General features: G+C 45.0%; 1 protein-coding gene across 1 annotated transcript in view; it reads left to right on the forward strand.

Annotated features, from left to right (window-relative positions):
• LOC138513948 (hyaluronidase-5-like) overlaps window positions 1-24,668 on the forward strand; it is a 356,788-nt gene that overhangs the window by 216,337 nt on the left and 115,783 nt on the right. Inside the window, exon 3 of the mRNA XM_069629117.1 lies at window positions 15,527-15,616. Coding sequence (XP_069485218.1) covers window positions 15,527-15,616 — 90 coding nt within the window. The remainder of the gene's footprint in view (window positions 1-15,526; window positions 15,617-24,668) is intronic.

The following is a 24,668-nucleotide window of genomic DNA, read 5'->3' on the forward strand; positions in this document are numbered from 1 at the left end:
GGTTATAAATCTTCAGAAATTGTGAAAAATAGATGAATTACCTAAATACAGATGGAATGGCTACCTAAGAGCAAAGGAATTACACACTTCTTTTTCATAACTATACCATGTTCTGGTCTGTATTTTGCCTTCTTCTACAAAAATATGCAGATCCAAGAAATAAATAGCACTCTTGCTTGCTGAACCAGTAAGATTAATACCAAAACTGTTAGTATTGGCATATTCGACAAACAAATCAAAAGTTATTACAGTACCCTTCCACACAATCAAAGCATCGTCTATATAGCACTTCCATGCAATAAAGCTGGTCTTAAATGCATCATTATTTGAAATGTGTGTTTCCTCATATTGTGACATGAATAAGTTAGCCAAAGAGGGAGCAAATTTCGCACCCATTGCCACCGCTTTGGCTTGTACATAATATTGGTAATTAAAAATGAATGCATTATTGTCCAATGTGAATCTGAGAAAACTCTTGAGCATCTGCACGTGCTGTAAATATGATGCCGAGACATCTTTGAAGACTTAGGGCCTCATTACGATCCTGGCGGAACGGGTTAACTGAATCCACAAAAGGAGGCGGACCCATTAAACCCGTTCTGCCACATTACGAGATCCCCTCGCGGGACCCGGTAAGGACGCCTGGTAAAACCAGGCGTCGTTACCGGGTCCCGCGAGGGGAAGAGGGAGCAAACAACAGGCCACTCGTAATCGGCCCGTTGTTTGCTCCCTCTCCCATTCCCATTCAGTCCTATGGGGGCTGAAATGGGAATGGGGAAGGTCCGGGCCCGGGTTCCTGGAGGGAGGAATTACCGGGCCCTCCAAACTCAGAATGGCCCAGTAATTCCCCATTCTGGCAACCCGGACCCGGATGCGATTTCGGCAGCAGCCATGCCGCCAATAGCGGCATGGCTACTGCCGAGGTCGTAATGAGGCCCATAATCTATTGTTTGAATTGCCAGATCATGATCAATACACGTGTATAATGCCGAAACATCTAGTGTGGTCAACAAATAATCTGATTTCCATTTAATTGTCTTGAAACATTTTAGGACATGTGTACTATGATTGCATCTTGAGATCATAAGGTTTGAGTGCCTCATCTAAATATTGAGAAAAACCCTCAGTAACACATCCTATGCCACTCATTATCGGTCTCACTGGTGGTAAAATATCATAAGGCTTATGTATCTTCGGTTAGAAATATATGGTGGACACTGTGGGGTCTGTGTTGGTCAGAAACACCTTTTCATCTTCACTTAAATACCCTTTGTCATACCACATCTGAACAAGAGTAAGTGAATCTTTCACAATTTTCTTAGTGGGGTTCGATTTCAGGGGCATATAACATTGTGGTGTGTTTAGATGAATTTCAGCCATGGTGATGTAATCTTTGGTATTCATCACCACAATGTTACCCCGTTTGTCAGCCTCCTTGATTGTGATAGATTTATCTTTATCCAAATTCTCTAAAGCTTTTAATTCATTATTAGTAAGATTCGATCTACATTTCTTACGATTGTTGGGATTGCTGTCCAGATAATTGTGAATGTCTCTTGTGATTGCTTTGTGAAAGGTTTCAATAACATTATCTGAGCCCAACTGAGGTTTGAATTTGGATCTGTTCTTCATTTCTTTTATTGGCAAAGAAAATTGTGAAAGATTCACTCACTCTTGTTCAGATGTGGTATGAAAAAGGGTAGTTAAGTGAAGACGAAAGGATGTTTCTGACTAACACAGACCCCACAGTACCCACCATATATTTCTTACTGAAGAAACATAAGCCTTATGATATTTTACCACCAGTGAGACTAATAATGAGTGGCATAGGATGGGTTGCTGAGGGTTTTTCTCAATATTTAGATGAGGCACTCAAACCTTATGTTCTCAAGATGCAATCATATATTAAAGATAGTATACATGTCCTAAATATTTTCGAGACAATTAAATGGGAATCAGATTATTTGTTGACCACACTAGATGTTTCGGCATTATACACGAGTATCGATCATGATCTGGCGATTCAAACAATAGATTATGTCTTCAAAGATGCCTCAGTATCATATTTACAGCACGTGCAGATGCTCAAGAGTTTTCTCAGATTCACATTGGACAATAATGCATTCATTTTTAATGACCAATATTATGTACAAGCCAAAGGGGTGGCAATGGGTGCGAAATTAGCTCCCTCTTTGGCTAACGTAATCATGTCACAATATGAGGAAACACACATTTCAAATAATGATGCATTTAAAACCAACCTTATTGCATGGAAGCGCTATATAGACGATGTTTTGATTGTGTGGAAGGGTACTTTAACAACTTTTGATTTGTTTGTCGAATATGCCAATACTTACTGTTTTGGTATTAATCTTACTGGTTCAGCAAGCAAGAGTGCTATTGATTTTTTGGATCTGCATATTTTTGTAGAAGAAGGCAAAATACAGACCAGAACATATCGCAAGCCAACTGAGGTAAATTCCGTATTATATGCACAGAGTAGCCATCAGAGGGACACAATCAGGAATATTCCAGCAGGGGAATTTTATCGAGCCAGGAGGAATTTCAGTAAGGATAGTGACTTTCAAAAAGAAACTCATTGACAAAATTAATTCAAAAGACATTGGTAGAAAGGTTCACGGATAGGGGTTATTCTCAGAAGGATGTTAAAAAGGCAGCATGTAAATATAAAGGAAAAAAGCTATCAGAATGTTTGCAAGAGTGTCCTAAAATCCAACTGGACAATGGCCATATATCAGTTATAACAGAATTCTCACAAGACTCTTCAACTTTGTATCATTTGGTATCCAAACACTGGCACATTTTGAGGCTTGATAATGATTTGTTGCCCTGTTTGTCAGAGAAACCTAAGTTCACCTATACTAGAGCGGGTACTATTAAACAAAAATTGAGGCCGTCTTTTTTAAATGTGAAAGAGGTCAATGAGTCCAATTGGCTCAACAAGAACATAAGTTTTTACAAATGTGGGGGGCGTGGCTACGAGAGCCATGTAGGAGGACGCGTTCCAGCGGAGCTCCCGAGATCCTGAACAGATCCGGGCAAATCAGTGCAGTACGACTGCTTATTGAATACCGACGATATGCATGCCAGCGGGTGAAGGTGCTACCGAAGTACTGTGAACTTTTGGAGGTCATAGTAGCTACGACGGCTGAGATCGGAGAAGAAAAGTCGAGAGACGCCGAGAACAAAGGGCGACTCAAAATGGCCGACATAGACCTGAGACGGGATTGAAAAGAGTTGCGGGAAGACCTAACCAGGTCAGCGTGCAGTGCGCCCACTCACCATTCGGTAGACCTACACATCCTCAGAACCATGTCCAGTAAGGCAGTGCGACCTAAGGCGAAACAGCCCACGCTGGATGACTTCACCAAAACGTCCCCGGGCTCGGACGCCACCAAGAATAAGGATGCACTGGCCGTGGGTAGCACGACGACTTCGAGCTCTAACCAAGAAATCCTAGCAGCGATTGCGGACCTGAGAGCGGCCTGGGAGTCGAAATTAGAACAGGCTGTCTCTGAATTAAAAACGGCATTGGACCTCAAAGTTGGGGAGGTCCAGGAAGACGTCAATCTACTGAGACAAGACGTTAGGGTTCTGGCAGAGCGCACAGAGTCCCTAGAAAAAGAAGTTGGCCCGAATACGGCGGACTGTGCCACCCACAAGGCAAAACTGCACGCCCTAATCCAAAGGGTGGGCAACCTGGAAAGTAGAGCGGAGGAGGCTGAAGGACGGGCCCGTCGCAACAATATCCGCATTGTGGGCCTACCGGAGGGGACGGAGGGCCGTGACCCTACTGACTTCGTTGAGACCATGTTGCTGCAAGAGATATCCGGAGGGGCCTTATCCCAAGGCTTCGCAGTGGAGAGAGCACATAGAGCCCTAACGAGGAGGCCGCCTCCTGGAAACCCGCCCAGACCCATCATTGCCAAAATTCTTAACTATCGTGATCGGGAAAGAATATTAGAACATTTTCGAAAAGGAGGCACGATCAAGAGAGGAGCAGCAAACATCACGGCGTATCCGGACTACACCCTAGCTGTGCAGCGGAGCCGCATGAACTTTGGGACTGTGAAACGGAGGCTGAGGGAGGCAGGTTACAAATATATGTTGCTTTACCCTGCAAAACTGAAGGTCATACAGGCGCATAAAACTTTATTTTTCGAGACCCCAGAGGACGCCATGGAGTGGCTCGACGCACAAGGGTGCCCTCAAGAATCGGCGGACCGGCCCCAGAAGGACTCGGAGGAGCTGCGGAAGACGTAAAATGGCGTCGCAAGATGGCGCGACTCATGGACCCTAAGACTTGATTATAGTCGGTTCGGAACCTTCGGTATGGAAGGTCAGTTGGTTGTACTGTTTGCCACAAACATTGAGATTATTACTGATCGGGAGCCCCATGGAGCGATACTCTCTCCCCACAATAGCTTAGGTTAGGTGGCCATTAGGGCGACCTCACCCTACTGGGCTCCGTGCACGGATCGGTGTTTGCGGAACCAGATGTGGGGGTGCCTGAGCTCTTTTGTTGAAGCTGGGCAACAGTTGGGGTGTGTGGTGTTGGGGGGAGGGTGGGAGAGGGAGGGGAAAGGGGGTTGGAGTTTGGTTGTGTGTGTGGTTTGTTTGGGAATGAGCTTATTCGCGGAGTGGCTGCAGCGGGACGCTTTCTGTGTCATGAGAACTGCTGGAGGTTCCCGTAAGTGGGGTGGGAAGACACATAGCTGCCATGGGTGACCTCAAGATTGCCACCTGGAACGTCCGAGGCCTCAATAATTACCTGAAAAGAAATAAAGTCATGTTGTATCTTAAACGACAGAAGATCGGCATTGCCCTGCTACAAGAAACGCACCTGGCCCAACATAAACTAGACCTTGTAAAGAAAAAATGGGGGGGTACAGTGGTAGGCTCCCCGTACTCGGCCTATGCCAGAGGTGTGCTGATCTGGGTGGCCCCGCATGTCCCACTTAGAATTGTACGGGAGGAGGTAGACACGGAGGGTAGGCTGGTAATACTGAGGGTACTGATTGAGAACAGAGGACTGAGTATCATTAATACATATGCCCCCAATCAGAATACTGCTGTATACTTCAGGACTCTATGTACACGCCTGGGCCCGTGCGCAGGGGAACCGATCATCTGGGGGGGGGACTTTAACTGTGTTCTTGACCCCAAGATAGATAGGTCCGACAGGAAAGTAGACAGGCCCACCCCAGCGGCCAGGGCTCTACGGGTACTATTAGACGACTATGGACTAGAAGATGTCTGGAGATTGAAACACCCCACGGCCTTGCAGTACTCTCATTATTCGGCCCCTCAACAGTTGCACACGAGACTAGATTACTTCTTTGCTACGCCAGAAGTGACGATAACAACTGCACAGGTTGAATACAGAGCGAGGGTCCTGTCGGACCATTCGCCCTTGGTGATGGCCTGGCAATACGACCGCCCCAGAGGGCGGATTCCAACATGGCGCCTTCGGGCGGAGGCGCTCAGAGACCCGGTCTTCAGAGAAGATATTAGAGAGACGATTACAAGGTATTTTGAGGAGAACACGGGCAGTGTGGATTCGGCTGGTACACTTTGGGAGGCCTTCAAGGTGGTAGTGAGGGGCGACGCTATTTCTAAATCAAAGGGCCTTCAGGGGGGGGTTTTAGCTGAGCTGGAGAAAGTGGAGAAAGAATTGGAGCGTGAATGTATCAGTGGGGGAGGGGACACAGACCTAGTACTCGAATTACAACAACGATGCTCAGAGCTTTGGGAGCGGCTTTGTGACCTCAATTACAGGAAATACGTGGAGAGGCAACATGCAGGAGGTGACAAAACTGGTCGCCTACTGGCATGGCTTTATAAGAGGGAAACCCCCAGGGCCCCGGTCATGATGATAGAAAGGGAAGACGGAGAGGAGGCTCACACTCAGGAAGAGGTTAACGCTGCTTTCTTAGATTATTATAAAGCGCTGTATGAGGACAAAGGGGAAGACAATCTGGATAAAATCAGAGACACACTGGAAGATATAGAACTGCCCAGGATTAGTGCAGAGGAAAGGGAGGAGTTAGATGGCCCCATTACGCTAGACGAACTGGAAGAGGTGGTGAAACGGCTACCTACTTGCAAGACCCCGGGCACTGATGGACTCCCGAGTGAGTTCTACAAAACGTATAGCGCAGAGATACTCCCCCCTATGCTGGAGATGTACAACGAATCATTCGAGGGAGGCCGATTGCCAGACACGCTCAGAGAAGCGCTGATCATACCACTGCCCAAGCCTAATAAGCCGAGACAACACTGTGGATCGTACAGACCGCTGTCGATGTTAAACCAAGACAGTAAGATCCTGACAGCGGTCTTGGCGGATAGGCTGCGCAAGGTCATCGGCAGGCTGATACACTCGGATCAGACAGGTTATGTCCCTGGCAGGAATATAACTCATAATCACAGGCGGCTCCACCGAGTGATAGAAGAAGGGAACAGAAGAGATGAGGAAATGGCAGTGATCTCCCTAGACGCAGTTAAGGCGTTTGATTCGGTGAGGTGGCCATGGCTGTTTCCGGTCCTGAGGGAATATGGGTTTGGGCCAGGCTATATCAGATGGGCGAGAATACTGTATAGCCAGCCTACGGCTAGGGTGCGCACGGGATCAGTGATATCCGATAAGTTGCACCTAAGTAGGGGTACTAGGCAGGGATGTCCTTGGTCCCCGATGTTATACATACTGGCCTTGGAACCCTTAGCGGTATACCTTAGACAGCAATATGACCTGGTGGGCATCGAAGTGGGAGGAAAGAGCCATTTGATATCCTTATATGCCGATGACTTGCTGCTGTACCTAAAGTGTCCGGAAGAGAACCTCCAGTATGTTTTGGAGGTCATGCAGAAGTATGCCGAATTGTCCGGCATAGCGGTTAATCCTGACAAGTCGAGCATGTTCCCCCTAGGGTACTATTCGAGGGTCCCCACGGAACGCTTACCGGTATTGCCCGTACCTTGGGCAGCCGAGTCCTTCCGATACCTCGGAATAGACATATATCACACTGTGGGAAATGAACATCTGCATAACACCGAGGTTGCTGTGGACAAAATCCGTGCGTCTATGCGATTTTGGGAAAAGCTGCCGCTAGCGATGATAGGGCGAGGGGCGTTGCTTAAAATGGTTGTCTTGCCTAGACTGCTGCATTTCTTCAACAACATACCATACTTAATAGCTAGGAAGTTCTTTACCAAACTCGACAGTATGTGCAGGGACTTCCTATGGCACGGCACTCGCAACCGAGTGGCGCTGTGGAAGCTACAAAACTTCTACGATAAAGGAGGGATTAAATTACCACATTTTGAGGCCTATTATGTAGCGAGCCAATTGCAATATGTTACACAGTGGCTCTCTGATGAGGAATCTCCCGAGTCCAGGTTGGTTGGGACAGATTGCACCCCGTTTTATTTGAAGGAGATCATCTGGGTCCCTAGACAAGACTTAAATCTTTGCCCTGGTATGCTGTTACTTGGGTGGAAAATGTGGCGTAGAGCATGCCGGCTACTGGAAAGCCCGGATCCGTGTTCGCCGCAGGTGCCACTGGTTGCCTTGACTGCGGGGGATGGTCAACTTAGAAAATTGATCAGAATGTACTGGGAACCGGTTGGGTTGGCCACGTTAGGAGATATATGGCAAGATGGGGCCATCAAGGATTTTGCAGACTTAGAAGACGAAGCTGGGTTACATGGGGGCCAATATGTTACATACCTCAGGTTGGTACAGACTATCCGAAAATCTTGGCCTGAGACGGTGTTAGCGGAGGATCCGGACGCCCTGATCGATACAATATATGACATATCGGAGGGCGGACACGAGATCTCCAGATTGTACGAGGTGGTGATGTCCCGAGTGGGAAAGGACTTGACAGACTTGAGACTAGAATGGGAAATGGAGGTGGGGGTTCAGATGACTGATGGGATGTGGGAACGGGCTCTGGGATATCATAAAAAAGTGTCCAGAAATGCTAGATTACAGCAAATCCAACTATATATCACACACAGAGCGTATTTGACCCCCAAGAGAATAGCTAAGTTTGCGAACTCGGGCAGGCAGGCATGCCCGAAGTGTGACGAGGAGAATGCGGACATGACGCACATGTTCTGGTCCTGCCCAGTAATTGAGGTCTTCTGGGGAGAAGTGTCACAGAAGTTGGCTGACAAAGGGGTCCCGATAAGCATTGACACGACCTGGGCTTGCCTTCTAGGGGGGTTCTCCAGACCAAAGAACACCAGACATCTGGGGAAATTGAGAGACCTAGCATATATACTCGCTAAGAGGAGGATAGCTATGAACTGGAAGCAATGCTACAAACCTAGGATAGAGATGTGGTGGAGGGATCTCCAAAAATGGGCGGAAGCCGAAACCATGGTCTGGCAAGAGGCATGCAGTAAATGCGGGGAGGAGGATGTGGGCAACCTAGTAGCCTGGAGGTCATTAGTCACTGGTCTGTTTGGGGTACGAGGAGAACCTACTGCCTCGGAGGAGGAAGCCACCCGGCCACACCAGGTCGACACGGAACTACCCTGTGGATGAGCTCTTGGGGGGGAGGAGGGGAGTGTAGTGTTGTGTTTTGTTAAGTGTTTATTGGTTTATTGTGTATAATGTCACAAGTTTGTTTATACTGTTTTCACTTAAAATAAAATAAAAATATATTTAAAAAAAAAAAAAAAGTTTTTACAAATGTGGCAATTGTAACCAATGCAAATTTGCTTACAGTAATTGCAAGGTTTACACAGGCACAAATGGGACAATGATTACCATCAGAGACTTTATTAACTGTAAGACATGCTATGAGGTATATGCGATCATATGCGTCTGTGGCAAACTATATATTGGCAGCACAATCAGACAATTAAGAATCAGAATTGGAGAGCATTTGGCGAGTCTGATGAATGTTGAACCCAAATCGCCATTGGCCATACATTGGCAAGAGCAACATCAGATGCATAATCAAGATGATATAAGATTCATAGGTTTAATGAAAGCTAAGATGGGCAAACGAGGTGGTAACCTTAGACTTATTTTGAGACAAATGGAAGCCAAACTTATATGTTTAATGAGAAGTACTCAGGTTGGTCTCAATTGTGAGATGCATGTCTTTCTCTAACATGGTATAATTATGAAAGTAATTCCTTTGCTGTTAGGTAGCCATTCCATCTGTATTTAGGTCATTCATCTATTTTTCACAATTTTTGAAGATTTATAACTCAAACCCCCAGATAGAATGTGAATCCCTAAATAAATAAAGAAATCATTAGTGTTTTTCTTTTTCCAATATTACAGCAGAGGATAGTACTTTGAAACATACCATATGTGATACTTTGCTTAGACAATTAGGATATTCTGCTGTACTTATCAAGATAGCACTAATAATATGAAAAATGTGACGAAAGGATGGAGTAGTACGTCTATGGCCTTACTTATTGTGCTAGAATCTAAATAGCCTTTTTTCAACTACATTTTTTCAGTGTCACGTGGCTTCGAAAAATTATAATATTTTGGACCGGATTGGTAACAATAACATTGGTAGCAGAAGCAGGATAGCTAGTATATCATTGTCAAGCTTTCACATATTCCTGTCAATGTGACAAACCTCAGCGCAAACCTCTACGCTACAAACAAGCCGCGGCAGTCGTATTACTGAAATCAAGTAGGAAAAAGATTTTGCAGGTACTGGACGACATGCACGCATTAGGCGTCACACATTAGACGTCACGCATAGTTACGCGTGACGTCACTCCGTAAATACGTGTTTTCCCGCGACTCCATTGCGATAAGGCAACAAGCCTCAGGACATGGAGCACACTGGATGGAATCCCTTAATGTCTCGCTATGAAAGAAGGTAAATGCAAATGAAAGAAAGGTTTTTGTTCATTTGCTTACTATTTCGCATACAACTTAAAAGTGTTTAAGTATAAAGGGGAAGAAACTTTATTCAACACGCTACTATGGGTAATGGGTTTTTACCATAGAAAGAGTGTCCATGCCAAAAGTGCTACACTGGGCTTATCAATACCCAGATTATAATTACCAATCAGATGGGAGATTTCTTGTATTGGCAAACTGATAATGGTTTACTTGTAGAATTAAATGAACAAAACATATTGTTACATCTATAGGTGACAGAAGCCACTGACAGCTGGGATTTTCATCTTTGGCTATTTGGAGCAGCACAATACTAAATGTATTTTTTGACTTGAAGAGAAAAGCGTTATTCAACAAAGTGCTTTTTCGATTATATTCTGGTAGGTTACCATTTATTATGAATCTTTTTAGGCCAATCCTAACAAAAATAGTGACATTAAATCTAACATTAGGGTTTCTTTTTGTCTGCAGTCAAGTTTAAATGGAAGACTTACCTAAAAATGCAGGATATTAGACCAAGCTGACAAGCTGAGTCCAAATCAACTAGTACTTCATGTACAACCCATTATATAACCAAACGGAACTTAGTTGGTAAGTGCTAACAAATAACCATTAAGGAGGATTTTAGTTGTAAAAGAGAAACATATTTAACGAAGAAGTAGAGTAACAATGACTATTAATTAAAGATCACCAATTACCATATCTACTACTAAATGGAATGGCTAACTGAACATGCAATTGCGCAGGCAGTAAGAATAACTGTTTCTTTGCACTTAAATCACTTTTTGAAAGTACTATGGTGAGACAACCTTTTTCTGTTTAAGGTGTAGAACCAATTCTAATTTCGTTTCTTTTTTCCCTTTCTTTTCTTATTATTTTTCCACTGCCCTCAACTTAGCTGTTCATCCTGATCCTGTGATGTGACACTATATGGTATGATTTCTATTTCAAAACAAAACATTTTTTTTTCTGTATCACCAATCTCTGTCATTGTACATTTAACATATTTTGGTTATTATTCTTCTATGGTATTTATGATTGGAAACATTAAAAATTGAATGGAACAAAACAAATCATTTTCTTTCACTTTCTGATTATGTGACTTTGGAAACTACTATATATATGGTTAACCGTGTAACACAGCCTTCAAAACGACCAGTGGTCGAAACACGTGTCGGCTGTTTATTCTATTAAAGAACCCTTTGAATACTGGAACTTTCTTTTGGAATAATTTCACGGCACTTAAAAACTGCTATTTGGACTATTACACTTTTTGGTTTGAGCAAAGATCTCCAAAAAACCCCCCCAGATCAGTTTTTGACAAAGCCATATATGGTCCTTCCACCCAGCATTCAATCAAGGGAAGGGGAACAGACCCAGGGCTTCTCAGGACTTTGAGAAAGAGGAAGGAAAGGCAGTAGCCATCTTACCTTTGTTCAGGAATCCATTGATTCCTGTGGCAGGGCCTGGGTGTCCAAAAATGGGCGAGACCCAGAGCTCCTGTGAAAACAGCATGTAGCTGCCACCAGCCCATACCCTGATCTTTGGTGCAACACACAGGTTCCCGAAAACACACACTAGGGATACAAAGGTGTACCCCTATCCATGGGTGCCATAGGGGTATCCCATGGGTCTTGTTAACCAACAGTTGTGCATCTATATGGAATAAAAACATTTGTTGGAATAAATGTTTTTGAGGATTCTATTTTCTGTGTGTACAATGCAACGTTGGAGCATACCAACTTGAATACTTCATGTTTAAAGGTGTGGATATGTCCTTTCTACTCCTAAGAATGCGACGTACAGACTAATATGATACTTAATTAACATAAATAAGAATACTCGCAGGAGGAGAGTCACTATACCCTAAAGGAAAAATAGCCTTTTCCTTAGTTTAAAAGTATTCAACAATAAAGAAGAACTGCACTGTCAGGGGTCCAAACTGTACTCATGTGCAGGAAACATATAAGAAAACATACTGAGGAAAGTAGGGGGACTTGGACGAGGATGACATGTTCCTTCAAAACACTTCCAACATGACAGCACCCACACTAAAGGAGCCCACCCAGAACATTTAAAAAGGGCAAGGGGAGCGCCAGTGATGGAGGGTGGCACCAACAGAGTCACCCAGAAGAATGCAAAGAGGCAGCTGTTAGCTGCAGTGATGGTAGGCAGACCCTGACTTGTGCAGGGAGCTGTCCAGAAGACAAGCAAGGAGCAGAGCGGACAGCGCAGTGAGTGTGGGTGGCCCCATTTAGTGGACCGGCCACCCTGAAGAAAGAAGAGGTGCCATGCCCTCATCTATCTGCAGGGGACAGGACCCCAGCCATCCCTTCAACCAGATTGGCAGCCAGCCCTCGGTGTACTAGAGCCACCAGACACAGCCCTGAAAGGTACTGTGGAGGGGGTGACTGACTGCAGCAGTCACCCCATTGTGACATAGGGGGTCATTACGGCCCTACTACGAGTTCCCTTTGCGGGCCCTTCCGTTACGCCTGGTTTTACCAGGCGTTAAGGACGGGAACCGTAAAGGGATATAGGGGTCAATAACGGTACCGCAATTTGCGGTACCATTATTGCCGCCTTCCCCCTTCCCATTGAGCCCTATGGGCTCAAATGGGAAAGGGGAATGGCTTTGGTGAATGGGGAATTACCGGTCCCGCCGAACTCGGAATGGACCGGTAATTGCTCCATCCACCAGACTGGAGTCGGAACGATTTTGGAGGCAGCCATGGCGCTAATAGCGGCATGGCTACCTCCAACCTCGTAATGAGGCCCATAGTGTTGTATATATGTTGCATTTACATTTATATATGTATTCATATTTATATGTATTTATTTAAATACTGTTAAGTCGGATGTTAAGTAGAGAAAAGTAGAAAGGGGGTTATATAAAGAGGTAGCAGGATAGTGTGGTGGTCTGCGTGAGGCCGCCTAGTGAATGGGGCCACCCACAGAGGCCATCCTCTGGCCTCACACTCCATGTGGGTGGTACCTGAGGTTTGGTAAGAGGTCTGATGCCTCAGACTCACCCTAAGGGTCCCAGAGAACCGTCCAAGGAGCAGTGAGCTGATGTAGCAGCTCCCCATTTAGTTGGTGTTCACCCCAGGGGGATCCTAGGACATAATAAAAGGGAAGGTATTAAAGGTATTAGTGTTTTTTTTATAATCTAACTCTGGGAAAATGAATTCTGTTGTTTGTGTCCATTGGTATTCTAAGAACTCAGGTTGTAGCCCATCTTCTGTTAACAACGATTTTATTTGCCAGGTGCGGCACCCCTCCCCACCCAGCGGGCCTGGGGACTGTCTGTGCTCTGGGGAAGGGAAGAGTACACCCTATGGTATGGACCAATGCCAGAAATCAGGGGCTACAGTTTGCTGGTCTCCAGGTTGGGGTTTCGCCCTCAAAGATAAGGATTATAATTAGGAAATCTTGGTCTCAGAGAAATGAAGATTACCGATAGGGAATCGAAATGGTTGTTCCGGCTATGCAAACTGCCAAATGACAGCATGCGTCCAGTGCGTAAAGCACCATATCCATCACGTCAAACACTATTAGTTAAAGGTAAGGGCTGTGAATAGGAGGTGGGATGAGGAGGTATCAAGTATGGTGGCAAGGATACCGTGCTTTAGATGCTTGGAAGCACAGTGGCCCCTTCCATCACGGCATTACCTGTAAACCTTTCTTTCTATCTAGTCACCTTTATGAGTGTGCACAATGAGTCTTGTTTGTGATATAGTGTATAATGATGGGTATGTATACTGCCCAAATCCTAAGCATGTAAAATCAGTATCCTGATGGTAATAAAAAAACCTGAACGGGCCCTGCCACCCTGTGCATGTGACAGTAAGTATCCCTGGCCTATCTAAGCATGAGCGATCACTCCTAAAAGGCAGACATATTAAGCATAACTCTTGCATGTTGGAGCAGCTACATTGGCTGCTTCGCACACTGAGCGTGTTAGATTTTGATGGGATATTGATGAACACTGGAAAAGCGATCACCATCATGGGCCTGATTTGCAAAAGTGCTTTACAATGGTGCAATCCCATGGAAACACATTTTGTAAACCAGGCCCTATTTGTCCTAGCACAATATTCAAAACGTGTGTTATTTCTTCTGTAATTGAGTTTTCAGTGGGCATTGTTTCTATTGCGGAACAATCTACTTAATAGGCACACATATCTGTTTCCCATGCATCCAGTGTGCTGTACTGCAGACACATTTATCTTCTGGGGATAAACATTTGGGGCAACAAGGGTATAATCCTATTTGGTACTCACTAAATTCTGGGGTATTGGACTATTTGCTCCTCCTTCTCCAACTGCTTGTAAGTTCTTTTTTAAAAACTTTTTAGCCAACATATATGAGAAGCCGGATTGCAAAATCCACTGATTGACTCTTCACGGAGATGTTCTTGTCCGGGAACTCCTATCACTTGGTGGGCTCGCTCTATTCTGTTCTTTTACTCGCTCTGTGGAGTGTGGAAGCAGGGCTGGTTTTGGTTCTCAGTCCATACCTGTATGCTCAGGGGCTCGGGATGATGGCAACACATTCTTGAAGGAGGGCCCATGGAGGTGGCTGCCATGCTCAGCAGTACTGCCTGTGAGCACCCCTCCGTGGTCACCAGTTCAGGGACCTGTTTTAGATGAAAGTAACTCCTAATTGGTTTAATAATCAGTCTGCCTACATGCACGTGTATAAAGAGGTCACAGGAAGCTGCCCAGTATGCATGTGGCTTGTGTATATGAACAAACAATAAGTGATCCTTATAGAAATTCAGACTGTGGCACGTTATAAGGATCACTTTGGGTATTTCACAGCTGATTATGCCAATATATTCTTTGCGGTGGACATCCGTACAGTGGCCTTCTAAAAATGCCTTAAAAATGAAACCATCTCACTCCTGTTTTATAAACAAATGTTTGGATAAAAAAACATAACCCAACATTACTAATGCCTTTTAAAGGAAACCAGTCTTGCCTGCAGATCTGGCCTCGGTTATAGATAAGCTTAGTGGGACCCAGGATCCGCAGTCATGCATTCTTAGCTCAGTTCCTGCATTCAATCCCTCCCACTTTCCTGAGGCATTCGCTCCCCCTGACACTCCAACCTCTTTGCATCTGCCACGTTTCTGTATAACCCAAGGGAAGGCCCGACTGCATCATTATCTCCTCAGCTGCCACCTGGGCTACTCCTCAGTGACATGACAACACTATCATTATCACTGTCATTAGACACCTGTTCTATTCACTCCCTTATTGAAGCCAATAACTAACTCTACAAGGAAGGCAAAAATAGCTGGAGTACACAATCTCAGCATACAAATAGCGCACAATCACGAACGAGTTTCCTTATTTCCCTTAAATGTATTTATTTTTAATTTATTTGTATTTGTATAGCGCACTTACAGCCCAGAGGCATGGAGGCGCTGTTACATGAGATTTTGTAAGAAATTTTTACTAAATGGTTCACATGCGCCCATGAAGTCTCTTGGTTAAAAGAATAGCACCTCTGGGGAAGATGTAGGGATGCAGGCCTTTCTAATGACAAATATACATGTTTAATTCATAAGCCTGCATTCACAAATTTGAAAATAATAGTGTCCTTCTTTTCCAGGATGACCTCGTGAACACCATTGGAGAAAGTGCTGCATTGGGAGTCTCTGGAATTATCATGTGGGGAGATCTAAGTTTCAGCAAAAGCGTGGTATGTCACATTAAATCACATATGTGTTTTTATTTTTCAACCAATTGGCTGCAATCCTATTGATTGCTATGCTTTCATACATTTTTTTAAAATATCATGTTACCAAATGTATTTAAGTAGACTTTTTCATTGTTTACCATGTAAGCCACGCATGCTGATAATGCAGGGTCAGTTTGGACTCCCTATACTTATGGGTTGGTGGATTAAGTTCCATTATGGGAAAAGCACGTCAATAGCTTGTTTTATTTGTGGCTGAACAAGTCATACAGTTCCATGCCTAAGCATTTTGGAGGCGTTTCATGTTTTTTGGAAGTCTAACATAATTTCATGCTTAAAATACTGGGAGTAAATGATTTAAATGGTATAGAAAATGTAGTCCATAGGTAGGTGAGATGCCAGCTTGACTCATCCCGACTCATCATGATCAGCAAGTATGTGACCCTCCTGATCCGGGCCTTCGGTGTCAATAGAGAGATAGTCAGTAATATGTTTAGTAGTCATCAGCAACGTTAAGAATACCTCTGATACTCTACATCTACAAGGCGAACTCGTGATCCTGGCATTTCTGTCCAGTGGCTTGGCACCCCCAGATTATCGTCCTGGTTAAGAGGGGAGGGAGGGGCCTTTAAAAACGTTCTTGTGAAGTAGCCTTCACTCTTTGAGGGCACGCTCGTGCACACCTCGAGTCCAACACACAACCATGCACTGACTATTTCTAGTAACAAGGAATCTCTGTAACAGAAACTGCCCTCACAGAAAATTGCCCGGCATCACTAACGGGGTTTACTCCCTTTCTTTCCCATCAACACGAGGAGCTGTTCACCAATGCAACATTGGAGCGGAAATGCCCCTGCAGATAAAATACATTTTTTGAAGTAGATTTTAGGTGCTTGGAAAGTTTTATTGTAGCACTGTGTTATTCAGTGGTGCTGTTTTTTACTCATCCTTGTAGGGTTGCTCTGAAGTACTTGGGTGCTAACCCACCACATTGAGAATTCACTAGTGTGGTATGAAGTCTCAATTTTCAAACTGTTTCATTTACACTTCAGTCAATATGCAGCCTCCTAAACTTGTTTTAAAAAAAAACATTTATTTGAACCTACTAGCAGACACATACGCCCTCCCAGATTAAAAAAACCTCCTCTACATACAACCTTCCCCACAAAACACTTGCACCTTTGCCTTTATCTGTCTCGATGTTTCTATCCTACTTCCACCACGTCTCTCATCCTTTCACCCTTTTCCCATTTCCTTTCCACCACAGACCATGGCCTGCTTTTGCTCAGGCTTGGGAAAATATGCTACTGGCCCAGCCTCAGCACTGTAAAACCAGTAAGATGGCAATGGCAGCAGTATAAACATATATTGCGAAACAAAGCAATGGCAGTGTTTTACTCGCATGCTATATGATATATTTTGAAATCAATAGTTTTCATAGCATTCATCTAGTCTATTAATTGAATAGCTTTCATTCACATTCCAATTCTTATTGTGCATGAATCAGCTGTTCTGGAGGCGAGGAATTCACTGACAGGCCCATAGGTCAGCGCTCACCCTCTAGAACTTGTAAAAAAAGATAGCTGCACCATGTGAGGACAGGGGGTGCAGGATTCACTTACTCCAACACGACTCAATAATGAGGACTCAGTAAATTGGCAAGGGGAAGTCTGTTTAATGACAAGTACATCAAACAGAGAAACAAATGGTAATCAGCAGCATTGCGATCACCTGTCTCGCTCCGACTTCCTCGAACTTCAGTCAAACAGTCATTGTTATAGGCAAAACTCGTCATCACTGACTTCTAATTCTATAAAAAAATCATCATGCCATATAATTGGTTAGGAAAGGTAATTTAAGTATAGGTGTTATATCTTTATATGATAATAGGGCATGCAGATTGGATAACTCTTATAGGGTGGGCGTCTACGCCCATCCCTCTACAACACGCGTGATAGACGTCACTACAACTACGGCGTCTCATTGGTTCTACTATCTATAGGACTCCAGATAACTTGGTCAGTTGTGATTGGCCAGGTTACACCCCTAGACATAAATGTCCACTTTTAATTAGCAGCATGCAGAATGGACACCCTTGTGCCTGGTGTCCCAAGTTTCACCCTGCCTCCCTTCCATCAATCAGTGTTTTAGGGTGATGTGTCAATTAGTTGGCTAAGGATGGCCTCGAAACTGTAGTCTCTTATTGGGAAAAGTTATGGCATCCTCGGGTCCTGGATGACATCAGGCGGTGGTACTTCTTCGCACCTGGCTGGTCATGTGTTAGTTCACCATGAATCTGCTTCAGTTTCCAGCTTTTAGTGCATTTAATTCTGTTTCAGCCTCACCACCTGCATGGGCCCCCCTTATCTTGACCTTCATGAGGCAGGCTGGTATGCTCTGAAGTTTGAGCCTTGTTAGCTGATGCTCTCCTCCCTTTCTCTGGTTGACCTCGATTTCCTAGGCATGAGCCGCTCTTTGTTGAGTTTCGATTCCGCTCCTTCTCTTGCCTTTGGCTGGGTTATGAAACTTGGCCTGTCATGCCTCTGGCCGCCTGGGTACATTTCTGCTTTTACAAAATGGAGTTGCTGTCACAGGTTTCCCCCCTTCTCACCTGTCTGTATTGTTTGTTCGTGATCTTCAAAGATGTCTTCTTTCGCACTATTCGGGTTTTGTATAACCCTGTGCGTGGATCCTCGGGTTCCAGCGTGCGGTTCTTGACCCGACTCCAAGAAGCATTCTGATGTCCGGGAAAAAGTCCAGGAAAGGGCGAGGAGCGCACTCGGAGATACGAATGTGCTGGCAATCCAGGAAATGCAAGGTGAGGAAAAAGGGGAAGGAGGAAAGAAGAGAAGATTCAGGGGACCGGGAACCAGGAATCAGAAGTAATCGCTGTACGAACTCCGGCCGCACACGTCTGACTACTGCAAGCGGTAGCGTTGAGACGCACAGGGCCGTGGGGGCATGTCTGCTTTGTAGATCGTAGAGCATACAACGCGGAGACTGGCAACCAGAGTTCCGCGTTCAGCGGCCATGTTGGGAGTACTGCTGAGTTCAATCCCCTATGGGTCAGGGACCACGAAGTCCAGAATTGACGCGTACGGTGGTTCATGACAGCATGCCTCCTCCGAAACCCAGTTCCTCTGGGTTTGCCCGGGTGTATAAGGTGGTACCTTCGGAGCAGTCTGGGGGCATTTATGTTTGAGACTGGTTCCCAGGTGCGTTCACTGGGAGAGTACCCTTTCGACTCGACCAGATATTGTAGCTGTCCACGTCTGTATCTGGAGGCACATATTCTGGAAACCTTGTATTCTAACTGATCATTGACAATCACAGGGGTAGATCTTGGAGCAGTTCGGAAGGACTGGACGTATGGTTTCAACAGAGAAGTGTGAAAAACTGTGTGGATCCTCTTCCAAGATTCTGGTAGTTTGAGTTGGAAGGCCACTGGGTTAATGATTTCCTTTATGGAGAAAGGACCATAGTACCGGGGAGCCAATTTGTTGGGTCATAAGTGTCGAGGCAGAAGTTTCGAGGATAGCCAGACCTTATCACCTATTGTGTATGAGGGCTCTGGTCTTCTTTTGGAGTCTGCATAGGGCTTGGTGTTTGTTCGGGCATTTTCGAGGTGTTCTTTTGCTTCTTTGTGTACATTGATGAGGGTTTCAATCCAGGAGTCAACTGTAGGAACAGGGGTAGGTTGTGGGAGAATGGATGGTAGAACCGAAGGGTGAAATCCTTGGCTACAGAAGAAGGGACTGGTTTTGACAGCCGAGTGATCCGAGTTGTTGTAGGCAAATTCAGCCACAGGTATCAAGAGTGACAAATCGTCCTGGACCTTGGTGGCGAAACAGCGGAGATATTGTTCCAGAGTTTGGTTCACACGTTCAGTAGCTCCATTGGTTTGCGGATGATAACCTGAGGTTAGGGCACGTTGGATTCCTAGTATGCGACATAATTGTTTCCAGAACTGAGATATGTACTGGGGTCCTCTGTCAGATATGATCTTGGAAGGTAGTCTGTGAAGTTGGAATATGTGTTCCAGGAAGATTACGGCAAGTTCAGAGGAGGATGGTAGTTTATATAAAGGTGTAAAATGAGCCATGTGAGTGAATAAATCAATGGTTATCATTATAGTTGTGTATCCCTTGAAAGGTGGTAGTTCCACAATAAAGTCTGTAGTGATGAATTCCCAAGGTCTTGTTGGCAGCGCTGGTTGGAGCAGGAGACCTGCCGGTTTCTTGTTGTCATGCTTGTTTTGAGTGAAGACTGCACAGGTTTGGATGTAAAGCTGGACATCATCCTTCACCTTCGGCCACCAAAACTGTCTTTGTATTAGACGGAGGGTGTTGGTGATGCCACGGTGTCCTGAATGAAGGGTATCATGACATAGGCTTGTGATCTTTTGTCGTAGTTTCTGAGTGGGGATGACCAGGCAATTGTCCTTGAATAAATATCTGCCCTTCGTCTTGAGGTTCCATCGATTCTTTCCGTTAAACTCCTTCCAGATTTCTGAGTTTGGAGGACTGAGTTTGAATCTGAATGTCTTCTAGGAGACTGATTCCTTGGGCAACAAATATTGTGTGGGGAAACATCTTTGGGAAGGATCGGTCTTCAAGACTTTCGTAGTCAGGACATCGGGATAAGGTGCCGGCTATTATATTGTGTGTTCCAGGAACATGATGGATTTGAAACTGGTACTGGGCAAAGAAGAAGGCCCAAAGGGCTTGACGACTGTTCCTACATTGCAGGGATTGCAGGACTTGAAGATTCTGATGGTCCGTGCAGACCTGAACAGGGTGTTTCGCTGCCAGGAGTAGATGACGCCAGTCTTTGAAGGCTTGACAGATGGCTAGTAGTTCCTTTTCCAAAACAGAATAGTGGGTTTTGCTAAGGGTCAAGGTGCGAGAAAGGTAGGCGATGGGGTGTTCAAGCTTGCCATCAAATTCCTGTTTCAGGACTGCCCCGATGGAGTAGTTAGAGGCATCAGTTTCCACAAGGAAGGGTTGATCGATGTCAGGTTGGGCCAGGATGGGGGCCCGTGTAAACTCCGACTTTAACCATTGAAAGGCCTCATCTTGGACTGCTGTCCAGTGAGAGGGTGTATCCTTCCTCAACAATGTAATGATCGGATGTACAATCTCTGAAAAAGAAGGTATGAATTTCCAGTAGAAGTTAGCAAGCCCCAGGAAGGATTGAATTTGTTTCACAGTAGTTGGAACAGGCTAGGATAGAATGGAGTCTACCTTCGAGCGGTCAATTCCAATTTCCTCTGGGCTGAGGACGAATCCGAGATAGTAAACAGTAGACACATGGAAAAGGCATTTCTCGGATTTGGCATAGTCGTTGTAAAACTGCTTTAACATGTTTTTCATGCTTCAGATGGTCCTTGGAGTATATCAATATGTCGTCCATGTATACTATGACAAAGAGGAACAGCATATCGGAGAACACCCGGTCCATAAAACGTTGGAAGACCGCTGGGGCATTAGAAGTCCGAAGGGCATAACCAAGTATTCAAAATGACCAAAGGGTGTTCTAAAGGCTGTTTTCCATTCGTCACCTTCCTTTATACGGATCAGATGGTAGGCACCTCTGAGATCTAATTTCGCGAACACTACAGCTCCTCTTACCGCTTCTAGGATATCCGAGATTAGGGGCAATCGGTAGTGGTCCTTGAGGGTGCATTGATTAAGACCACGATAATCTAGGCAAGGCCTGAGCTCTTTGGTATCTTTCTTGGGGACAAAAAACAACGAAGCTCCCGCCAGGGATTTGGATGGTCGTATAGTACCATTTTCAAAGTTGGTATCCAGGTATTCTCGGAGGGCTCTTTTCTCAGGTTCTGATAGAATGAACATCCTCCCAAAAGGGATCACTGCTGAGGGTTCAGTATCAATAGCGCAGTCTTCAGGTCTGTGAGGGGGAAGGGCTTGAACTGTGACGGTCGAAAACACATCAGTATAATCCTGATAGGCCCTGGGAACCTGGGTGATATTTGAGACAATGAATGGACCTTGCTGGTTAGTTTGCGTGTCTTCAGAGGATCTTGACGAGGAATCTAGGGATAAACAGTGGGACATACAATGTTCTGAACCAAGAAACAAGGATCCTGCTGCCCAGTTGATGTAGGGGTTGTGCTTCTGTAACCAAGGCATACCCAGTACCATTGGGTAATGGGCAGATCTTATGATGTCAAATTTTATCCTTTCTTGATGGTGGTTTATAGAAAGCAGAATCTCTTTGGTTGGAAGGGTAATGGGTTCTGAAGAGAGAGGTATTCCATCGATAGCTTCTACAGGTTGCATGATGTCTCGTGTTTCATATGGAATGTTATGGGTAGTGACCCAATCATGATCTATGAATATCCCCATGGCCCCACAATCCACTAATGCCAGAATGTGATAATATTCTTTCTTGGAAGGTGATAGAAAGGCCTGCAGAATCACAAGATTGTTTTGTCCAGGAGAGTTCAAGGATGGAATAGATGTGGAGCAAACATCTCTCTCCCGAAGGTGTGCTCCATCTAGGATCGGTAGCTGGCGTTTTCCGAACGCCATGGAGGGGCAATAGGGCACCCTCTCACAAGATGTTTATCAGAGGCACAATACATGCACAGACCAGTGTGAATCCGTCGCATCCTTTCTTGCAGAGTTATGGGACCGCAGAAGGCTCCTAGTTGCATGGGTTCTGGGTCCGTGGTCAGGGAAGAAGCAGACTGAGGTCTAGAGGAAGGTTCTGTAGAGGCCTTTTGGTAGGATATTTTAGTCTTCTTCTTTTCTGCTTTTCTTTCCTGGATATGAAAGTCAATTTGTAAGGAAAGATCCATGAGAGCCTGGAAGGAACTTGGGCTAGCTACCCTGGCTAGCTCGTCTTTTATCTCTTCATTCAAACCTCTTCGAAAGAGGGTGAAACAGAACTCAGAGGACCAGTCTGCTTCCTTGGAAAGTTGTTTAAAGCTTGTCAAATAGGTTAGCATATCCTGCGATCCTCATTGGAAGTCCAATAAGCATTCTTGGGCGCTGTAAACCTGTTCTGGGCGATCGAACATGGTCTTTAGCACCTGCACGAAACCATCATAGTCATCCAGGAGGGCATCACTCGAATTAACTAAGGGAGTTGCCCAAGTTAATGCATTCCCGGAGAGATGTGAAATCATAAAGCCAACCTTTGCCCTGGGGGTGGAGAAGTAGTAGGGCTTAAAGGTGAAGTGCACTAAACATGAGTCGAGGAAGCCACGAAGGGTCTTTGAAGAGCCATCATATTTATCCACCACTCCGCCCAACAACACACTTTCCTTGGTTGCAGAGTCACGTGACAGGACCAATTGTTTCAATGCCGCATTTTCAGCTTTAAGATTTTGGACTTCTGTTGTTAACTCCTGCATGCCGCGCATGAGGTCTTGAACTGCAGTCTCCATTTCCGTAACTGTATCAGTTTGTTGGTGTCTCAATCTGTCACAGGTTTCCCCCTTCTCACCTGTCTGTATTTTTTTTTTGGAAACTTTATTTACACAACATCCATAACAAATCCCAATACAATCAGCGTATATCAAATAACACATGGAAAATAACACAAGAAAAGCACAGCATTTTACACAGTACTATGTACATAGTGAGATATACAATACCCTAAATCCCCAACATCTCAAATACATCTCTCAATTACCCCCCACCCAACAACTATAGTGCCAAGTTAAAACAACTGCAAAAATCTACCCCATATTTTCTCAAACAAAGCCAATTTACCAAGTCTCCTATACATCACTCTCTCCATATTTGCCAATTCATGCATCTCAGACAACCACGTCTCAACATTCAATGTCAAAGCAGTCTTCCAGTTCCTCAAGATAATTCTTTTACCAGGCATTGCCCCTCTGAACAACCACTTCTTCTCACTTTGAGTGAGATCATCCAAAGACTCATCACTCCCCAATATGATCACACTAAAATCCAAGACTGGGAGACCAACAATCACTTCATCACACACATGTCCAATATCACCCCAAAACAGTCCCACCACCCTACAATCCCATAGCAGATGTTCCAGTGTACCGATCTCACACGAACATCTCCAACAATCTGCACTCTCCAACATCCCTCTTTTACACATTCTCTCAGGCGTCCAATAAATTCGATTAAGAATTTTAACCTGCTGTATTGTTTGTTTGTGATCTTCGAAGATGTCTTCTTTCGCACTGCTCGGGTTTTGTATAACCCTGTGCGTGGATCCTCGGGTTCCAGCGTGCGGTTCTTGACCCGACTCCAGGAAGTGTTCAGATGTCTGGGAAAAAGTCCAGGAAATGGCGAGGAGCACACTCGGAGATACAAATGCGCTGGCAATCCAGGAAATGCAAGGTGAGGAAAAAGGGGAAGTATGAAAGAAGAGGAGATTCAGGGGACCGGGAACCAGGAATCAGAAGTAATCGCTGTACGAACTCCAGCCACACACGTCTGACTACTACAAGCGGTAGCGTTGAGACGCGCAGGGCCGCGGGGGCATGTCTGCTTTGTAGAACGTAGAGCGTACAATGCGGAGACTGGCAAACAGCATTCCGCGTTCAGCGGCCATGTTGGGAGTACTGCTGAGTTCAATCCCCTTTGGGTCAGGGACCACGAAGTCCAGAAGGGACGCGTTCGGTGGTTCATGACAGTCACACTTGTATAATGTGCCTTATTGAGGTAGATATATGGTTGGCGCTTGCCGCTCTATCTTCTACTAAGCATTGCAAGCAGTATCGATTTCTTAGCATCTTGCGTTTCAAGCCTATTTACACACGTTTTAACAGGTCAGTTGCTTCCGTCTTGTCTCATAGCACCGTTTCCTTACGTTTTAACATTGTCTCTTCCCTGTGCCCATTAGATTTATTTTCGTAGTTACTCGCACTGGCGTGCTTGTCTTCGATGGCCGCCTTTGTTCATTCACGAGTCTGTTCAGGCCTTGAGTCATTTCCTCTGGCCTTCCATTAGGACTCTTTGGGTCTCTTCATAGACCGTCTGTAGGTACTCTTCGTTTTGTATCAGCGGCAGGTACGGCTGTCTGATAGGGTACTGTGCTG

The sequence above is a fragment of the Ambystoma mexicanum genome, chromosome 12 (assembly GCF_040938575.1).
Source record: "Ambystoma mexicanum isolate Mex_15411 chromosome 12, UKY_AmexF1_1, whole genome shotgun sequence".
Taxonomy (NCBI): Eukaryota; Metazoa; Chordata; class Amphibia; order Caudata; family Ambystomatidae; genus Ambystoma; species Ambystoma mexicanum.